General features: G+C 37.6%; 2 protein-coding genes across 4 annotated transcripts; both read left to right on the top strand.

Moving 5' to 3' along the window:
- Positions 1–672: 672 nt before the first annotated feature.
- Positions 673–6,769, top strand: LOC113675243 (kelch-like protein 28). The gene is made up of 5 exons (XM_027191789.2): positions 673–1,439; positions 3,646–3,935; positions 4,434–4,864; positions 5,264–5,416; positions 5,503–6,769. The coding sequence occupies exons 1-5, from the start codon at positions 1,068–1,070 to the stop codon at positions 5,940–5,942; spliced, it is 1,686 nt and encodes a 561-aa protein (XP_027047590.2). The 5' UTR covers positions 673–1,067; the 3' UTR covers positions 5,943–6,769.
- Positions 6,770–7,498: 729 nt separating this feature from the next.
- LOC113675244 (transmembrane protein 198-like) lies at positions 7,499–16,354 on the top strand. Of its 3 annotated transcripts, XM_089200047.1 has the most exons (5): positions 7,499–7,684; positions 9,953–10,092; positions 10,220–10,463; positions 13,067–13,639; positions 14,631–16,354. In XM_089200047.1, the coding sequence occupies exons 2-5, from the start codon at positions 10,090–10,092 to the stop codon at positions 14,792–14,794; spliced, it is 984 nt and encodes a 327-aa protein (XP_089056173.1). In that variant the 5' UTR covers positions 7,499–7,684; positions 9,953–10,089; the 3' UTR covers positions 14,795–16,354. The 3 variants fall into 3 exon arrangements, 2 of the variants coding, with proteins under 2 accessions (XP_089056173.1, XP_089056172.1); XR_016184907.1 differs by lacking the exon at positions 7,499–7,684 and having other exon boundaries at positions 9,880–10,092; positions 13,067–14,509; positions 14,631–15,610; XM_089200046.1 differs by lacking the exon at positions 7,499–7,684 and having other exon boundaries at positions 9,880–10,092.
- Positions 16,355–16,861: the final 507 nt, after the last annotated feature.

Here is a 16,861-nt window from a genome sequence, read left to right as displayed (position 1 = left end):
ACCGCGCTTGCCCCAGAAAACTAATATTTTTTTTAAGTGTGCATAGAAATAACAATTTTCTTGACCACTTAGGAGAGAAATTATATCTGATTTAAAAAAAAATTAAATGCCATCTTGCGAGATTTTAGAAATTTATTTATCTCAGGGGTTCACAGCTGCTTGAAACTAACTAGTTTCAATTTCCGTTGAGGTTTTTTAAGGTAGCAACGAAGCAGCGAAATAGCGAAGCCGTAGAGTTCTGGAAAGGCTGTCGCCATCGTTCGAAGCGACTTTTCTATAGCAGCTGCGATAACTAATATGAGTTTTATTCTAATATACCTTTGACGCCATAGAGATTAAATACAGGAAAGTAATCACTGTTTTTTTTTGCAGCAGTGCATGAGATAAGCTGTCACAAACAAAAGATTAGTTATATAAGGCGGCGACTCGATGACGCTTTAACATTTTCTTCAGTTGAGGGAGAAAAACTATTGGTAGGGAACCTCTGAATGGTATTTTAAGTTAGGAAAGAGTTATTAGATGATGCTGAGCCAAAGTTATTATCGGAAACATTAAACTGCTGAGTCGATTGGATAATTACTGTGGCCACGTCAACTGATGGAATAAACAAAGAAAAACGGAACTGCTTCAGGCCAACTACTGAAATACAAACCTTGCGCTGATGGAATCGCTAGTTCTCCAAACAAAATAATGCGAGTGTCCAACGAGATGAAGTGTCAATCCCACACGCAATATCTATCTTACTTCGACAATGCGGTTCATTGCAGCTGATTTATTGACACAGAAATTGTCTAAATAGGAGACCTCGTTAAATGTGATTGGTCTTTCGCATGACAAGGTGATGAATCAAGGACTTCTTTTTTAAGTGTACGTCGAATGGCGCAGCTGGAGAGATAAGGTAGCCTCCAAGTGACACTTTCCGCCTTGAAGAGACATAATGCTCAGCCTGAACATAATGGACGACGGCGAAAATGGAAATACAATCATAACGCGTATTATCTTTTAAGACTATTTTGCGCATGATCTCTGTATAATCCAATTCTGAAACTGCGACATAGGCTTTGAGAATGGCAAGCTCTAAGCAGAATAATAACCCTAGGGCAAGCAAACGGATAGACTACAGTTCAAATCCGTGTTATTTTGCCGCTATATTTGATCGTTTTTACAATATGAGATCTAATATGGAACTTTGCGATGTGACATTGAAAGTAGGCAATGTAACGTTTGCTGCTCACCGCTTGATTCTCGCTGGCAACTCGCCGTACATACGAAATATCTTTGCTTCGGAAAATTCTGGAACACTTCAACAAGAAATTGCTTTGCCAAGCATTTTTCGAGAAGACACCGTGAGATTGATTTTAGATTATTTCTACTCTGGCAACTTGGTAATTAACACAGACAACTGCGAAGAGCTTCTTTCACTGGCTTCCCTCTTACAGGTTTGACATGATTTTGTTTAAATAAATTGAACTTTAAATTTCAACCATCATTTGTCGTTGGACACAATATGATTTACACAAGAAAATTTTCTTTTTACAGTGAGAAAGATTTTCAACTTAAGCCTTATAACTTAGCATATTACATTTGTAACATGAACAAGTAACTATCAGCCGGACAAAATGACTTTATTAGCAGTGTGATGTGAAATGTTTTCTCCCGTCTGTGAAAGAGCAACATTTCTTGCGTATGTAATATTTGCTTTAGGATGAATGTACTGATGCTCATTTTCTTGAAATTTCGTATTTGATTTTTTCCGGCGGAATTCGACGTCGGCGTATTCCAACTGATGTGAATTTGTGAATCGGATCCTGTTGAAGTGTGTCATAACTTTTGGTCAGCATAATATTGAAAAAGTAATTTCGTTCCGTTGAGGCGACAATATGAGCAGTATTGTCGGCTGCCTCGTTCGAATTTTCATATTATAATCGTAATTAAGCCTGATGTAATTCGATAACTAATAAAACTTTGTAACGAATTTTGATTACAAAACTGAAATGAAAGAGTTCATTTCCGAGTTGCTCTCTTAGGAAACATTGACCACGAAAAAGGGAGAAAAACACATGATTTACGTTAGAAACGTTTGTAATCTCCAGGTGTTGGTTTTATCAGTAACATGAAAGAATAGTTTCCATTAGTAACCGAGACACAGAGGGAAAAATTTAACCAGAGACAAATTCAAATTAACCATGATTTGCTCCTTTTTGACGCAATTACAGTTCCTTTCAACAATTTTCCTGCCTTTCCAAATAGTTCATTCAAAAAGCGCAGGTGAAGAAGAAAAACCAAGGGCAACAAATTTTATGGACATGTGTCAAATGCTGTCCGCCGGTTTTGTGCTCAGATCTCATGACTCGCTGCTTATTTCTGTAAAAGGCAAAGGAATCTTGAACGAAAATATTCTGTGGTGTAGGAAATATGTTTCGTTCTCTAACTCGAAAATTAATTGACAAAAAAGCGCTCTTAATGCGGGAAAAAATCATTGCGAAGTTGGGACAAGCTCGAATATAACCTACTCCACTAAGCCGAAACATGTTGATTTTCTCTCGATAAGCTGAAAAACAATGATTTTGGCATTTTTCTAACCGCGATTTAAAGTTTCCATTATTCGAAACGGGTCTTCATGGTCTTGTCCACATGCGTAGGCGTGTCTATCGAGTGGCGTGAAAACCAAAACCAGAGTTATCACACCGTTCAATCAAAACAAAGCTAAAGATTCCGAGTGGCCAATGAGAAATCGGATTGAAATGCAGGTGAACGGTACAAACGTGGGAAAAGGATAGTAGGCAAATAGCTGGAGTAAGTTTCTAAAGAAACTGTGGTGCTGCGTCGGTGGGAGAGTATAACAGGGTAATTTAAAGTTATTAACTGAGTTGAAAACGTAAATTAGCCACCGTAAAAAGTTTAAAGGCTGAAGTTTCGATCGTTGGCCCTTTGTCAGAGCCATTGCTCTAATGAAGGGCCAGCGCTCGATACGTCAGCCTTTAAACTCTTTACGGTGGCCAATTTACGTTTTCAACTCAGCTGATAACACTAAATTACCCTAATCAAATAGCTGTTGATTAGGAAAGTTTCGCGGTTTTTTTTTTTTTTACCAATCACAGAACTTAAGAATCAGTGAGAATAGGCTGGATCCTTCCGAACTAGTTTTGGAACTTCGTGATGGGTCTTGCTCATCCATAGAGTCTCTGTCACTCAGTGGTAGAGCATCGGAGCTCGGAATCCGAAGGTTTGAGTTTCGATTCCTCATAGGAACTCAGAATTTTTTCTTTATCCATGCTCGTGCTATGACGAATATTATCTTTCTCTAGTTTTGGCATCTATATGAAATTTTTTCTCTCGACAACTTGGCCCATTATTCAAATAAGAAAAACATTTCCTGAACTAAAACCTAGTGTTTTAATCTCAGTTCATTTTTTCACCTGGATATCTTTACCTTTCTCCTGCTTGGGTGCCCTGGTTTGCTTTGGTTATGATCCTTGATCCTAAAGATAATTTAGTAAAAAGCAGTCACTAAGCCCTGGCCGTATTTAAAATCGCTCACTAAACTTCCAACTTACTCTGCATTATCTTTTAGCTGAATTTCCTGCAACCTATTCATAGAGCCAATTCTCATTAAGATCAAAATGTCATATTTATTTCTTGTAGATACAAGAAATTGTTGAAGAGCTCCAGGAATTTGTCATTTCAAACCTTCAAGCATCCAACTGTCTGCGGTTTCAAAGCTTAGCCCATAAACTTAAACTTACAAATTTCAAAGCTAAAATTGACCGTTTTGTTGACTGGAACTTCAAGAGCCTACTTAAAGAGCCTGACTTTTTGGCAATGTCCGCTGAGCACCTAATCGAAGTAATTGGAAGCGAAAATATACGAGTTAAACGCGAGGAGACTGTGTACGAGGCAGTTTATAGGTGGTTCAGACAGGACCCAAATGGAAGGTAAGCTGTTTTATAAACAAATAGAAATAGCGGTGGGTCGGCGCACATTTAGGAACGTATTGTACAAAGTTGAAGTGGGGGACACGTCAGTGGATCATGACAAATAGTCTTGGAACAACTAGCGCTTCGGAAAGCGAAGCAATGGCTTTCACCACTGGACACTGACATATAAAGACGACTTATATAATTAAGAGCTAAGAAATGAAAAATTAAAAAAAAATTCCTATGCAAGTTTGCAAAAGTCACACTACGATGAAATTTACCTGATCCCCCCCCAGAGGCCTCTGTAACATTCTTACGATTTCCCTTCATTGGCCAATTAATCGGCGGTCATTTTAAAACAGAACCCTCCCTATACTCTGTTGGAAACGACCAATCCCGCCTCCGTTCTCCCTGAAAACCATATGTTCCCCTCCTAAAAGATCCTTCGCACCCCACCCCCCTACCCCTGGTCCCATGGAAGATACATGATAACAGAAAGTTTTCCTTTTTTGGCAGAGCAAGCAAGGCAGAAAGAGTGTTCAGGGAGATCCATTTTGAACAGATCCCGTCAAAGTACCTCACCAAAGAAATCGTTCCAAATCTTTGTGAAAAGTACAATATTTGCGTCGATCGGGTGAAGGAGGCTTTAGACCAACACGCATCTGGGAACAACACACACAAAACACAAACATCTAAATCAGATTTTGCAAGAAAGCCACAAGACGTGATCTATGTTATTAGCTGTAGAACAAACCTCGTGGAACGATTCGATTCGGTGACTTGCGCATGCGTGCGCTGCCATGAGATGACAGGACCGGCGGGAACCGTAGAGAGTTTGAGCGAAAACCGCTACGCAGTTGTCGTGGGACATGAACTTTATTGCGTGTGCAGTAGCAAAGTTGACAAGTTTAATTTGTTGGAACTTTGCTGGACTGAAGTGGGTGAAGGTGAGATTGAGTGCTCTGTATTGCACGACTGAAATTCCCGCATAATAGTTATAGAGTTTAATAGGACGTTACCTAATGAAAAATGCCTTGCCTGCTTTTGTAATGGATGGCTATGAAACGGGTAAATATTCCAGATCAGCGCACGCTTGGTGAGGGTTCATCATCTTACTTTAATTGGGATCGTGAAAAGGACTATTTCGAGTCCTGTTGTTCTCTGTGGCATGTAAACTACCTCAGTGCCCCTCCCAATTTTTACCACAAGGTGTAAGGAGCCATCCGAGGTGATTTCCTAAGCACAGGTGCACTTCTGTTTTTCTGCTTTGTCAAGGTTTAGCAAAATGTTGTTTCTTTTAGTGTTAGATTTATGTCTTTGATATATATAAAAAAATTATGTTACAGGTGTTGACGTCCGTGATTCAGGTGTTTGTGCAGGAAAAGATTGTATTTTTGTGGTGGGTGGAAGGCAGAAAGGAGAATCAGCTTATGAATTTAATCTGGAAACACAGGAGTGGACAGATCTTCCAAATATGAGTAACAGCAGGCGATGTCCAGGTATTTCCCAATTGTTTTATCGCAAAGACAAGTCACTTAACTCTTACGCAACCTCTGTCCCCCTCTAATAGTATTTTCATTCACAGGTGTGACATTTTTGTCTAGTAAACTGTACGTGATTGGTGGACACAGCCCAGATGGGGCCTTAGCCTCCATCGAACGCTATGACACAAAACAAGAAAAGTGGACCTCTTTGAAGTCAATGAACTTCCCGCGTTTTCTTTTGAGAGCATGCGCGATAGATGGGCTGGTATATGTTGTGGGCGGCAGGAACAACGAGCGGAGCCTGGACACGATAGAGGTGTTCGACCCGAAGGCAAAGAGCTGGACCATACTAAATGAAAAAATGCAAGACTCAAGGAATGATTTTGGACTTGTAACACGAGATAATCAGATCTTCTGCATCGGTGGACGTGGTGTGAAGTCAATTGAGTGTTTTGATGTGGTAGCTAAGCAATGGAAAAATGTTGGCTCGACGGGAGAGAATAACTTTAGCATGAGTTGCGTGTTTTATCTGCCATTTTAGGAAAACAGTTTAAAGACAGGTATAAGCCATAAATCAAAAATTTGTGATGACACCTGTAAAGCGAGCAGGCCGACACAGTGCGAAACTAAAAACTATAAAGTTTCAAAAGGAATTTTCTGCTAACCGTATTGAACATTATCAAAATACTATAAAGTAATATGTTCTAGCTCTCCGAATGCACTGATCTATAGACATTGCAGTTGAGTAGTGCCCTTTGTATGAAATGGCTACTTTTTCGGATGCTTAGTTAAATAGGAATCGAAAGGTAAGAGGAGGAACTTTAAAGAGAGTTACAACCGAAGGTAGACATTATCATTAGTGTGTTTGGTTTTTATGATAGCAAACTGTAGTACGGAACCTTTGATTAAACGTGGCTTACGCGGGGTGTTGAAATGATTCAAACTAGTGAAAAACTGGCACTATGACAAAACTAACTTGCGGGTAGGCCTCGTCTTCGCGCTGCAGAACGATATATATAAAGGGAAGTTTACAGGGGGTCTGGCACTAATAGTGCCACATTATCATTGCTAGACCCCTTGCAGAAGAGCTCTCGCCGGCCAGCGTTGATCAAGGCCTCCTACTTTCCCGCAGGCGAAAAAACGCTCTTGGCGAAGCGTAAATGATGGGAACCTGCTCGCAGGCTATAACAAGAGGGTCTCAGTCCAAACGTTGGAAAGAAAGGAATGTTTCGATATACCATGCAAATTAAATTACATTCTTTAAGGATGAACATGTGCCCCAAAATCAATCATGTGCGCTAAGATTGATCTTTTTTCCTTGTCTCTTTTTTCAGTGTAAGTATCTTTGAATAAAAACAAGAAGGACGTCATTTTGTTTGGTAACTGTTCACTTTGTTGGGCTTGTTGTGTCAAGTATAAAATAAAAGAGTAAGAAAAAGTAATCTGAAAATCTTTCTCAAACAGAAATTTGGTCCAACACAATGTTCTCACCCGGGCTCAGTTTCTCCAACTCTTGAGCCACACTCTGGTCGGTTATGCGGTCTTAGTTAAGGTTTTTTAAACAATCACTGTAAACCCCGAGCGTATAGCCTGAGCAAACCCTGGATCCGAAAATGTGAGAACACCTTGTCACGTTTTGTATGGTGACGCATACTTTTCGAATCTGAGGAAATCGCCGGAATTGAGTCTTGAAAACCGTGACTCAGGCACCCAACAACTTGAGAAACTTTGGCGCTGGTAAAAAGCGTGAAATCCACAACAACCAACGACAAAAATGACAAACAAAGCAAAATGCAAAAATAACAGAGTAAAACCAAACATTAAAAATTAATAGTCTAAATATAGAATTAAGAAAAAATGGCGAAAAAAGGCATTAGAATTTACCAAGATCTTTTATTATACTCATAGGTCCGACTTCACAGCAAATTTAGACCCCCCGCGGATTTGAACCCCGGTCCAAATCCATCAGCGGATATGGACCCCCGAGTCCAAATCCATTAGTAGATGTGGACCCCCCAGGTCCACATCCCATACTGCTAAAACACCGGATGGAAAAACTAAAAAGCTATCTCATGAAATTTTAATTGATATCGCTTTTCTCGGGTGATGGTGTCATTGGAACGGCTGTGTTTACTTGTAAGTCTTGTCATTAGCATATCTTCCACTCACCACGTTATGAACACAGCTTATGTACCTATGCCACCCGGTTTTCTTTTTCTTGCCTTATGAAAGACTCGTTATGTTGGTCGAAAAAAAAGGGAATTCACCCGTTTAAAGCTCTCGGTAAGTTCAAGATACGGTTTGCCGTTTGTTTAGTTGTGGTTTAAACTGGTTTCCGTGTATAACCTTCAAGTTTGGCCTATACGTTATCCGATAATTAGAAATTTCATTCTAAGTTTGGAGTTGTTTATTGAAAGCGTTTGGTTTGAAATCAACGGTGGATTGGATACTGATCTAAACAAATTTGGGGAAAACCTTTCTTTTTGTATCAGCAAGCCTTTAAAAAAAACGCGCTCATAAATGCGTAATTTCAGTTTCAGCGAAACAAAAGAGGACATGTTTAGTCGAGTCGCTTATCACGCAAAATATTGACAAGACCAAAGTTAATTGCGCTAAGCTTCTTTGTTGTGTCAAAATTTCGCGTTTGGTTAGAAAAACAATGCTTTCTTTCTGTTTCGAAAAAGGTTTGCGTTCATAAGGAAATAAATCGGCTTCCGCATTACTAGCATGATAAGATCTATGAAATCCTGCGCGAAAGAAAAACAAAACAGAATGAAACAAAAATTGGAAAGTGAGAAACGTTTATCATGATGAGATAAAAGAATCCTTGTCAGGGAAAGACGCTCTACTTTTCCTACAGCTCTTACTTTTCCAACATGAATTAAATTATTCGATGATTACGAGTGTGCAAATTAAGCTGTTACCACTATATTTCAAGAAGTATTTTCACTCATCATGAAACAGAGAAAACGAAAACAAACTCAGAAATTGGAGATAACAGATGTCAAATTTCATCGTGTCTTCCAACTTTTCAACGGAGCAAAGTTCAGCGGATTAGAAAGCGAAAACTGGTGAAAAGCAGTTTAACCTCAACTCCTAGAAGTGATTAACTTGTACCCAGTCTCCTTACCATATCCATACGTTATCCAGTAGGTTATAAGAATACTCAAAATTATCAAGTAGAAGTTGTGATCTTGATCTAACAACAAATTCTTGTAACTATTTAACGAGGAAACGTGTAACTGATAGTGGGGAGAGTTAGAGGCTTAAGCCAAGGTGCCAAGGTGCTGCACACAAGTGGTAATCAATTCCTATTTGCATATTTTCTGTTTCGTTGCTCATGAGTTGTTGGCGATCTCAGCTTGGAATACAGCACACCTTTTGATCATCACTTTTGCGCTTTATTGTGCCAACTCCTCAGGATTTCTTTTCCCCAATTCTTTTACGAGGTCAGGGCGGAGTGGGAATTTTAAACCGAGAAGCGCGAGCGAGAAACCACGCGCGAGCTAAGGAATCACACGACTTGATGAAAACCACGTATCAATGAAAAAATTGCATGTTTTAGCTTTTGCGGATTTTGCGGATTGCCATCAATTCCTACCTTGATAAGTTCTGGCTAGAGAAAATGAAAATCCGGCTGAAAAAAACGCCCAAATTGTTACCATTTGCATTAAATTAAAAAAACTCCGCATGGGATTCAAGTGTTAACGAATCATCTTCGTTTTCGAACTCAATCCAAAGTATCCGTGAGAGAATCATCTAGCGAGTAGCTCCCTTATGTAAAACCTGTCAAGCCTAAAAAATCTGAAACTATTGCCTTCTCTAGAAAATAACCTACCGCTTACGCAGAAAATAACAAAGAAAATTATTTTCATTAGGTGTTAAAATCTTCTCAGAACGCAACCTTTTAGGTTACTGTAAAGTGCAGAATATCGCCAATCCAAAAAGTTAAATTCCCGGAAAATGCTCATGCTAATTAAGTGTAAAGAGGTTGAGAGCTTTTTCGCTCTATCTCCGCGGGTGTTTGCCCGCGATCTGCTCTTACTCTCGCGTGTCACTCGCGTTCACGCGAGGTCCTTGTAACGCGGGCTGTGTAATTTTTATCAACGTCTCCTCCCACTTATAAATTTCTCCGCTATAGTTCTGATTGGCAGAATTTTTCCAAATTTATATCCAGCTCACTATTTCCTCGCTTTTCCGACATATCAGAGGGAGCGGTTTCATTTTAATTAAGCTAATTAAGAAAGTGTGGAAAATAAAAACAAAATCACGACATGCGAATTGCTGCACAATCACTCTTAAAAAATTCACAAATTTTTTCTCACAAAATATTGAACGAAAACGAAATGAAACCATTTCTTTCTTCTCCTCTTGATCCCTGTAGAAGTCTTTAGAGAGTGCGTGACACATTAAATTAATAATTCATGACGTCTGCTGCGCAATTAATTTGTAATTGGCTTACACTGCATGAGAGGTCCACACATAGTGTAATATCTCTCTGCTGTGCGTTTTGTAACTTTGACTGTGTGGTCTTACTGCGTTCTGTTTCAGGTAGATCAAAATACCTCGTCAACTTTTTAATCCAGAATCGTCAGCAGGAAAAAGACAGCTTTTCAGTAGATGGTGTGGAAATTATTTCGTAACCGGTGTTGAAATTGAAACGCTCACGAGGATTCGCTCATTACAGGATGGTATGTTCTATTGGCTGAGTTAGTAACTGAGATTTATGTTCGTTGAGTACAGTACGTTGAATTTGGCCTCGAAATCTTTTATTTGCTCACTTATTGCGCTTTTTGTCGGTTCTTGATTGAACTGTAGATGGGAAGACCGCAACGTATTTCCGAAACGATTTTGCGAGCGATTGTGTTGGCCTTCTACTGGATTTCGTCGGCTGCGGCAATGGAAAACAATGAAACCTCGAACAACGCAAACAATTCATCGAATGGTGGAACGGATAAACCTTTCAGTTGCGAGTGGAAAGATCTGGAGTTTCCAATCACATTTGGACCTGGAATTGCTTCATCTGTGTGTATAGTCATCGGCGGATTTAACTTAATTTTAGGTGAGAAAAAATGTTGATACAATTATTTCATCGCTAATAATTTCTTTCTCTAATCGTAGACGCGTGCCGTCTATCTTAAAAAAAAAATTACGCACAACGCTGGCAAGAAGAGAAAAACTTGTAAAGATATTTTGTTGATTTCAGAAAGCTCAAATCACTTGATAATATTCAAAACAGAACAATGAACTAGATTTCGCAGAGGAGATGATGTAAGCAGTTGTGGTTAAGAAATATTCTCGTCCTCAAGGGGGTTCCTCTCAAATGAGTCATCGCCTACACTTTCGTTCAAATGGCAAATATGAACCGATAAAGGTGGTTTGTTTTTATCGTGGCACAGTAATTTTCCGATACCTTAGTGAGTCGATATTGTTAAGAGATCAGCCCTAAGCTGTTTAGGACGTGTTTGCTTGTTTTCACGCGTTTTGCAATCGGAGATCGTTATAGGATTGAATATTTTTGTTCTCGCTAACAGCATTACCCGAGTATTTGCACTGGCGTGTAGAAAAAAACACACGTCAACTTTCTTTTGAAATCGTTTTTACCAAAATATGAGGAAAAAAATCGCGAGGCGCCGTTGTTGTGAGATTATTTTATTCATCGCTTTAAATAAAATGGTGGCAGATACAACAAACGATGTCGAATGACTCATTTCGCCTCATTTACATTTTATTGGCTATGAATTCTTTTGTTTAAATACGTAGCAAAACTTTCTTCACAACGAAAGAAATTCAAATTACATAGTGGTGCACGTGAAACTTGCTTCCATTCGTCCTTTTCGATGCGAAATTAGACACTGATCAACCCGTAATTTCATGTCATTTCCTGTTGAGCTGAAGCAGTTCGAATTTAAGCTTTTGACATGTTCCAGTTTTGTTGTTGGATAACTCCTTACTTCAAAACAAAGTATTATTCCTAAGCAACCTAAAAAGTTTTAAAATTTACATCTGGACGCGGTCCGATAGCCCGTCTCTGTGTATCGCGACTGTTTTCAGCGCGAAATGCAGGAGCTTGCTATATATTGTCTTGTGTTCTGAGACCATTAAGTAAACATCTTGTTATTTGAATATATATCAATTGCAAATTTTTGTTTCATGCATTCTAAAAATTTGTGACGATCAAAGGGCAAACCACTTCCTAGGCCGGGTTGTTTAAAGCTGGGTTAAGATAACCCAGGGTTAGTGTGAAATCCGATTTCAGATCTAGAAGCTTTACAAGAAAATTCAATCGAATTCTTTTTGTTTAGAGTACTTATGACTACTTGATGCTTTAAAAAGGACACTGAAAATTTTCCCAAAAAGGCTTTTGAGTAAAGGAATAAAGAAACGTAGATTAAAATTTAACCCTGGGTTAGCGCTAATCGGCCTTCGAACAACTGGGCCCAGCTGGAGTCTAAAGTTAAGGTAATTTTCGTGGGGAGGTTTTAATTTCGGGTTCCCTTTGGGTGTGGTTGTGGTGAAGGGTGTTGATCGTCTTAGTGCTATCATGGTAATGATAATAATATTTTTCAAGGTAAAAAGGTTAATCTACTAGGTGAGTTAATTTTCCCTCCTAAAAAATTTTTGCAAGGGTGTCCAATCTAGTTTAGGATTACAATCTTGGCCTACTGTTATCAAGGTCTTTTCAGTTGTTCATGCTTCTGGGCAAATCTGGTGTTGAGTTTTGATGCTTGCATGTTTAGTTTGCAATCCATCACCAACCTCTGTGGCTGACATATAAATGATGAAACTAGGGGGCATGGGTGGGTGGCTCATTCAACCATGAAGTGCAACTGTGGGAATTGACTTTTCTTTGCTTTTCCTCTCTTCTCTATTTTCAAACATCATCAATTACTTCTATCAATGTTGTTCTATTTCTTCAATGACACCAATGTTTTCAATAAAAATACAGTGTTTTTGATCTTTTGGTTTTCTGTTTCCATGCCAAATTTTGGGAACTATTATCATTATTCATTATAAAATAATTCAAATAGTACGTGCACTCTGATTGGCCATAAAACCATTTACATCAGCATATGTAAACATGGTTTTCGTTCCTCTTTCATTAGTTATTTTATAAAAAGAAATGTAAAATGGTTTCTGTGTTTACATAGCCTGATGTAAACACTCGGGAGGTTGGGAGAACACTCAATAAGCTGGAAACCACTCTGCTTCGCGTCATGGTTTCCTACGCTTATCTTGTGTTCTCCCAACCTCCTGAGTGTTTACATCAGGCTATGTAAACACGGAAACCATTTTACATTTCTTCAATATTTCTGCCATGGTACTTGATCACTATTTTCATTGCTGTTGTTGATGTAAATTTTATTATCTTGAGGCCACAAAAAATAATTTAGTCACTTAGTGTAATATGCATCCTAGTAATAGAGATTGTTTGTTGTTGCACTGGGTCAAACCACAAGGTATCATGAATTGAGTCTTAAAAATTGTTTTGTTTGCCTTGGATGTGGTTGGTTTTGGTTCGTTTTCTCTGTCTTCAAATTTATGACATTTTCATACCTCAGAATTTGTTCTGAACTATTTTACAAAATAAAACCATGTCGTAAAGATAAATAAGCAAATCATTATTTAAAACCCTAACAATTCATTTTCCCTTTTTACATTCAGGATTCAAATACCAGAGAATAACCTTATTTGCCACGGGATTTTCATCTGCAGCCCTTCTCTCTTATGTAATATGCTTGATTCGAAGCACTCTGGCAATCCACTATGTCCTTTTAATTGTTGCAGCAGTAGCAATCTTTGCAGGAATTCTGTGTACAACAGTAGTTTTCTGCGGACTCTTCTCAAGTGGAATCATGGCTGGTTTTTGTTTAGCGATGGTGTTCCTTCTTGGTTTTGCATCTTTATACCAATACACAACACTATCAATACCAGTTGGAGTCATCATTGGGGTTTCTGTTCTCATAGCAGGGGCAAATGTTTGGTGGAAACGAGTTCTTCTGATTGTTTCATCATCAATTAATGGAGGGGCTTTAATTGTGGGAGGACTGGACTATTTTATTGAGGATCTGCGATTGCTGGATTACTTCTGGCTGAAAATTTTCATGAAGAATATTAAAGGACATGAACCATGCATGTTTTCATGGATTATTTTGGGGGTGTGGCCACTTCTGGTACTGATTGGATTGCTGGTACAATTCCTCAAAACAGCAAAACAACCTCCAAAACCTAAAAAGGGTGAGAGCCAGCGTAGAAATCATTCAACTCAAAATGATCGAAACATTTTACTCCACCAGCGGGTTTAAAGGTGCCTGTATTATGTAATGCTTTTCATAACTCTCTGAATTAATTGATTTTATATAGAGCTTGTGTTGTTATGTGTAATATGGGACTAACTTACATAATCATTGTTATTGTCCAAAGGGATAATCTGAAGTGACATTGTACCAATTGCTGTTATTAATAAAATCTCACTGCTTTCAGATGAAATTAACTTAAGCAGAGTTTAATTTAGGAACAAGCTGTAGTGGTTACTATTGGTAGTCTTCTCTTGGTTGCATGAAGTATGCTCTTTGGCATTGGAGGGAAACATAATCCATAACTGTAACATGGAAGTAACATGCATTTGTAAATAATTTATTTAAAGTTTACTCATGGTATAGGTTTTGCATTTCTTACATATTTTTGTTTGAGGCTATCTGATAAGTTGTTTATATTTAATATCTGCTTTTTACTCTTAATATCTGATGCAAAATTTATTGTCAACAAAATATTTTGACTTACATCCATTCTTCATTTTTCTTGAGTAGCATTTTTCATTACATGTACTGGTAAGATAAATATTTTGAAAATGAATTTTTTGAGGTGCAAATTAGATAATGAAAAAAAAAAACTGTACAAATTATCATACCATCAAGCAACAGAAGGAGGGTTGGGGGAGAAAATTAGCCCCACAGTTTATATACAGAGCTATTCCAACTACATGTAAACAATTTTAATTTGTAGGTTTTAAGTGGGAGATATCATTCTTAAGTACAATTGCTGCTTTTTAAGGTTGTAAGGATTAATGTTTGCTTGGGAGCAAAAACAATTTGGATTTCTTACTATGTAAGTTTAACTTGTAGTATTATGAAGTGTTAAATATAGAATTATTTGTTGAGATTAAAACATTAGAAAATTCACAGAAGATATCCACCATTCCTATTATTTTTTCCTTATCCAAGCGCAGACTTTCACAACAAGCGTTATGCGATGGGATCTCCATATTACTCTGCTCCAGATGATGTAGAAATGACAGAACTCCTAGCAGAACAAGCGCAAGCACCTCCAACCCCTTCCCTACATATTGACCACACCCATCAAAGGGCCCCCATGCTATTGAGAGAGGACTGACATGATGCATACCCAGGGAGGGTCCAGACACTCAAGAAATGCTACTCAACTGAATTCACTCCACAGCTGTGTTTTCACCTTTCTCAACATCTCATCAAGAATTATTGATGTACATGTTATAGCTAAAAGCACCTGAAAGAAGGAAAAGGATAGTTGGATGAAAACTTCTGTATCAACTTTTAATTAACAGATGACAGTACCTTTTGTAAAGCCTAGAGGGAAGGATAAGCTTAGGGTAAATATTTTTTGATTCATCATCGAGAACTACTTCTAGTTTTGGTAAATAATCACGTCTGACTAATCAAAGAAAACACTTCTCTTAGAATGTAACAAATAACCTACACATTAGCTAATGTAAGCAAAATTTAAAGACAATCACATCAGCTGAGCATAGTAGAGAGAACAGACTCATTCATTAATGTACATAAAATTATGTGGACTGGTGTAAATACTAAAAACTTGTCAGCTTTAAGATTTATAAATAACTGCTTTTTGTAATCTGTGGTAAAAGTACTTACACTTGAATGAAATAATTTATTATGGACAAAATATAAAATGTTTTGAACTGTAAGTAAAAACACAGCTTTTACAAAAAAATTAGCATTTAGTGGATAAAGTAACAGCAGTAACAATGAGTAATCGGTAGGTTCTTTTGTAGCAAAATGGTAAAAATTAAAAAGCTGAAATTTTTAGGACTTTCTGTGATCATAACTGTTTTGTGGCTTGTGGTTTGTGTTTGAGTAAAAAGACAATTTCTGAAGTTTTCTTGTCATGATTGGTTTGCTCTTTGAGTTAAATTAAAACATCTTTAACAAACCTCTCCTATGCTCTGTTCATTATTTAAGAATCAGTAGGTTTCTTTTGCTTTTATATTTTGTGCAAGAGGCTTCTCAAAATTCAGGGACTTTCAAATAGAAGATGTGCACATCTTACAAAATGATTAAAAAACAAGTAAACAGATGTCAATTAAAAAAAACTTCAGGATCTTATGTTTGCCAGTACTTGAAAGTCAAATCTCACAAATGTTTTTTTCCAGCAACTGGAGAAGATTCCTAAATCATTTTATCATTTCTAATAATGTTAGATAGCACTATGAATTATTATGATCCCATGCTAAGGTACAGGAATGTAGATAAAGTGTAGATTCCAAAGAGTTTACAAATATGTTCATTGAGAAGCTTAGTCAAACTAACAGAATTTTAATTTATGTAACTTCTAAAAGATAATGATAGAAAACAAAATGAAAACAAAATTTTAACCTTTCCTTCCAAACAATGTAGGCAGTTTGTTGGACAAATAGTTCCTACACAACCTGAGAAAAAATTTATAAGAAACTATATACTGACAAAGTTAAAGTTAAGGAAATGAAAATATTCGTACTTCATGTTCAGAGGAGAATTATAGTTTAAGAAAACAAAATGTCATCAATATTTAATTTACAGAGAGGAAAAAATGGAATTAAGTTAAGGCATGGTATATAAAATCTTACAAAAAGATAAATTTATATAAGTTATTTCCCAGGCAGAGGATAAATTGATAATAAATTGAATGGTTATATTTGTTTGGATGAAAAATATTTATTCAAGTGCAAGAAGTTTCCCAAACACTTACATCAGAAAATTCAACTATGATTACATTCACAGAGGGAAGTGTTCAAATGATCAAGTGTGACACCACTGGCTCCTGGATAAACCCAGGAGGACAAATGGCTATGACAGATCTTTTGCTTTTCCTTACATTTGTTTGTTTACACATAAACTCTTGCATGGCTTGCTTACCACATCACTCCTTTAGCTAAGTGCTGATGGAAGGTCATCGGTTCAATGCCTTCTGGGAGCAGCCTTAATTCTTTTTTCTGAATATACCTGTCATTCACTGGATGAAATTGTATTTCACTCTCCCATGTTACATGTGATGAATTGTCAAAGCAACTAGTTCCAGCCTCTACTGTTCTAATTCTCACAGCATCAAGACTAAACTCTGTATTTGTGACGCTAGGAAAAATTAACACTTGATCACTGGTGTTGGAGTTCCATTGTGTGATCATCCAAGTGCATGTGGGGCTGC

This window comes from Pocillopora damicornis, chromosome 3, assembly GCF_964200805.1.
Source record: "Pocillopora damicornis chromosome 3, jaPocDami1.2, whole genome shotgun sequence".
In the NCBI taxonomy this organism is placed as follows: domain Eukaryota; kingdom Metazoa; phylum Cnidaria; class Anthozoa; order Scleractinia; family Pocilloporidae; genus Pocillopora; species Pocillopora damicornis.
This window is presented reverse-complemented; position numbering and strand designations above follow the sequence as displayed.

Coding starts and splice junctions, on each gene's coding strand:
- LOC113675243 (XM_027191789.2), top strand. CDS start 1,068: ATGGCAAGCTCTAAGCAGAATAATAACCCTAGGGCAAGCAAACGGATA. Junction 1,440..3,645: donor CACTGGCTTCCCTCTTACAG/GTTTGACATGAT, acceptor TATTTCTTGTAG/ATACAAGAAATTGTTGAAGA. Junction 4,865..5,263: donor CTGGACTGAAGTGGGTGAAG/GTGAGATTGAGT, acceptor ATTATGTTACAG/GTGTTGACGTCCGTGATTCA.
- LOC113675244 (XM_089200047.1), top strand. Junction 10,464..13,066: donor CGGATTTAACTTAATTTTAG/GTGAGAAAAAAT, acceptor TTTTACATTCAG/GATTCAAATACCAGAGAATA. Junction 13,640..14,630: donor ACCTCCAAAACCTAAAAAGG/GTGAGAGCCAGC, acceptor ATCCAAGCGCAG/ACTTTCACAACAAGCGTTAT.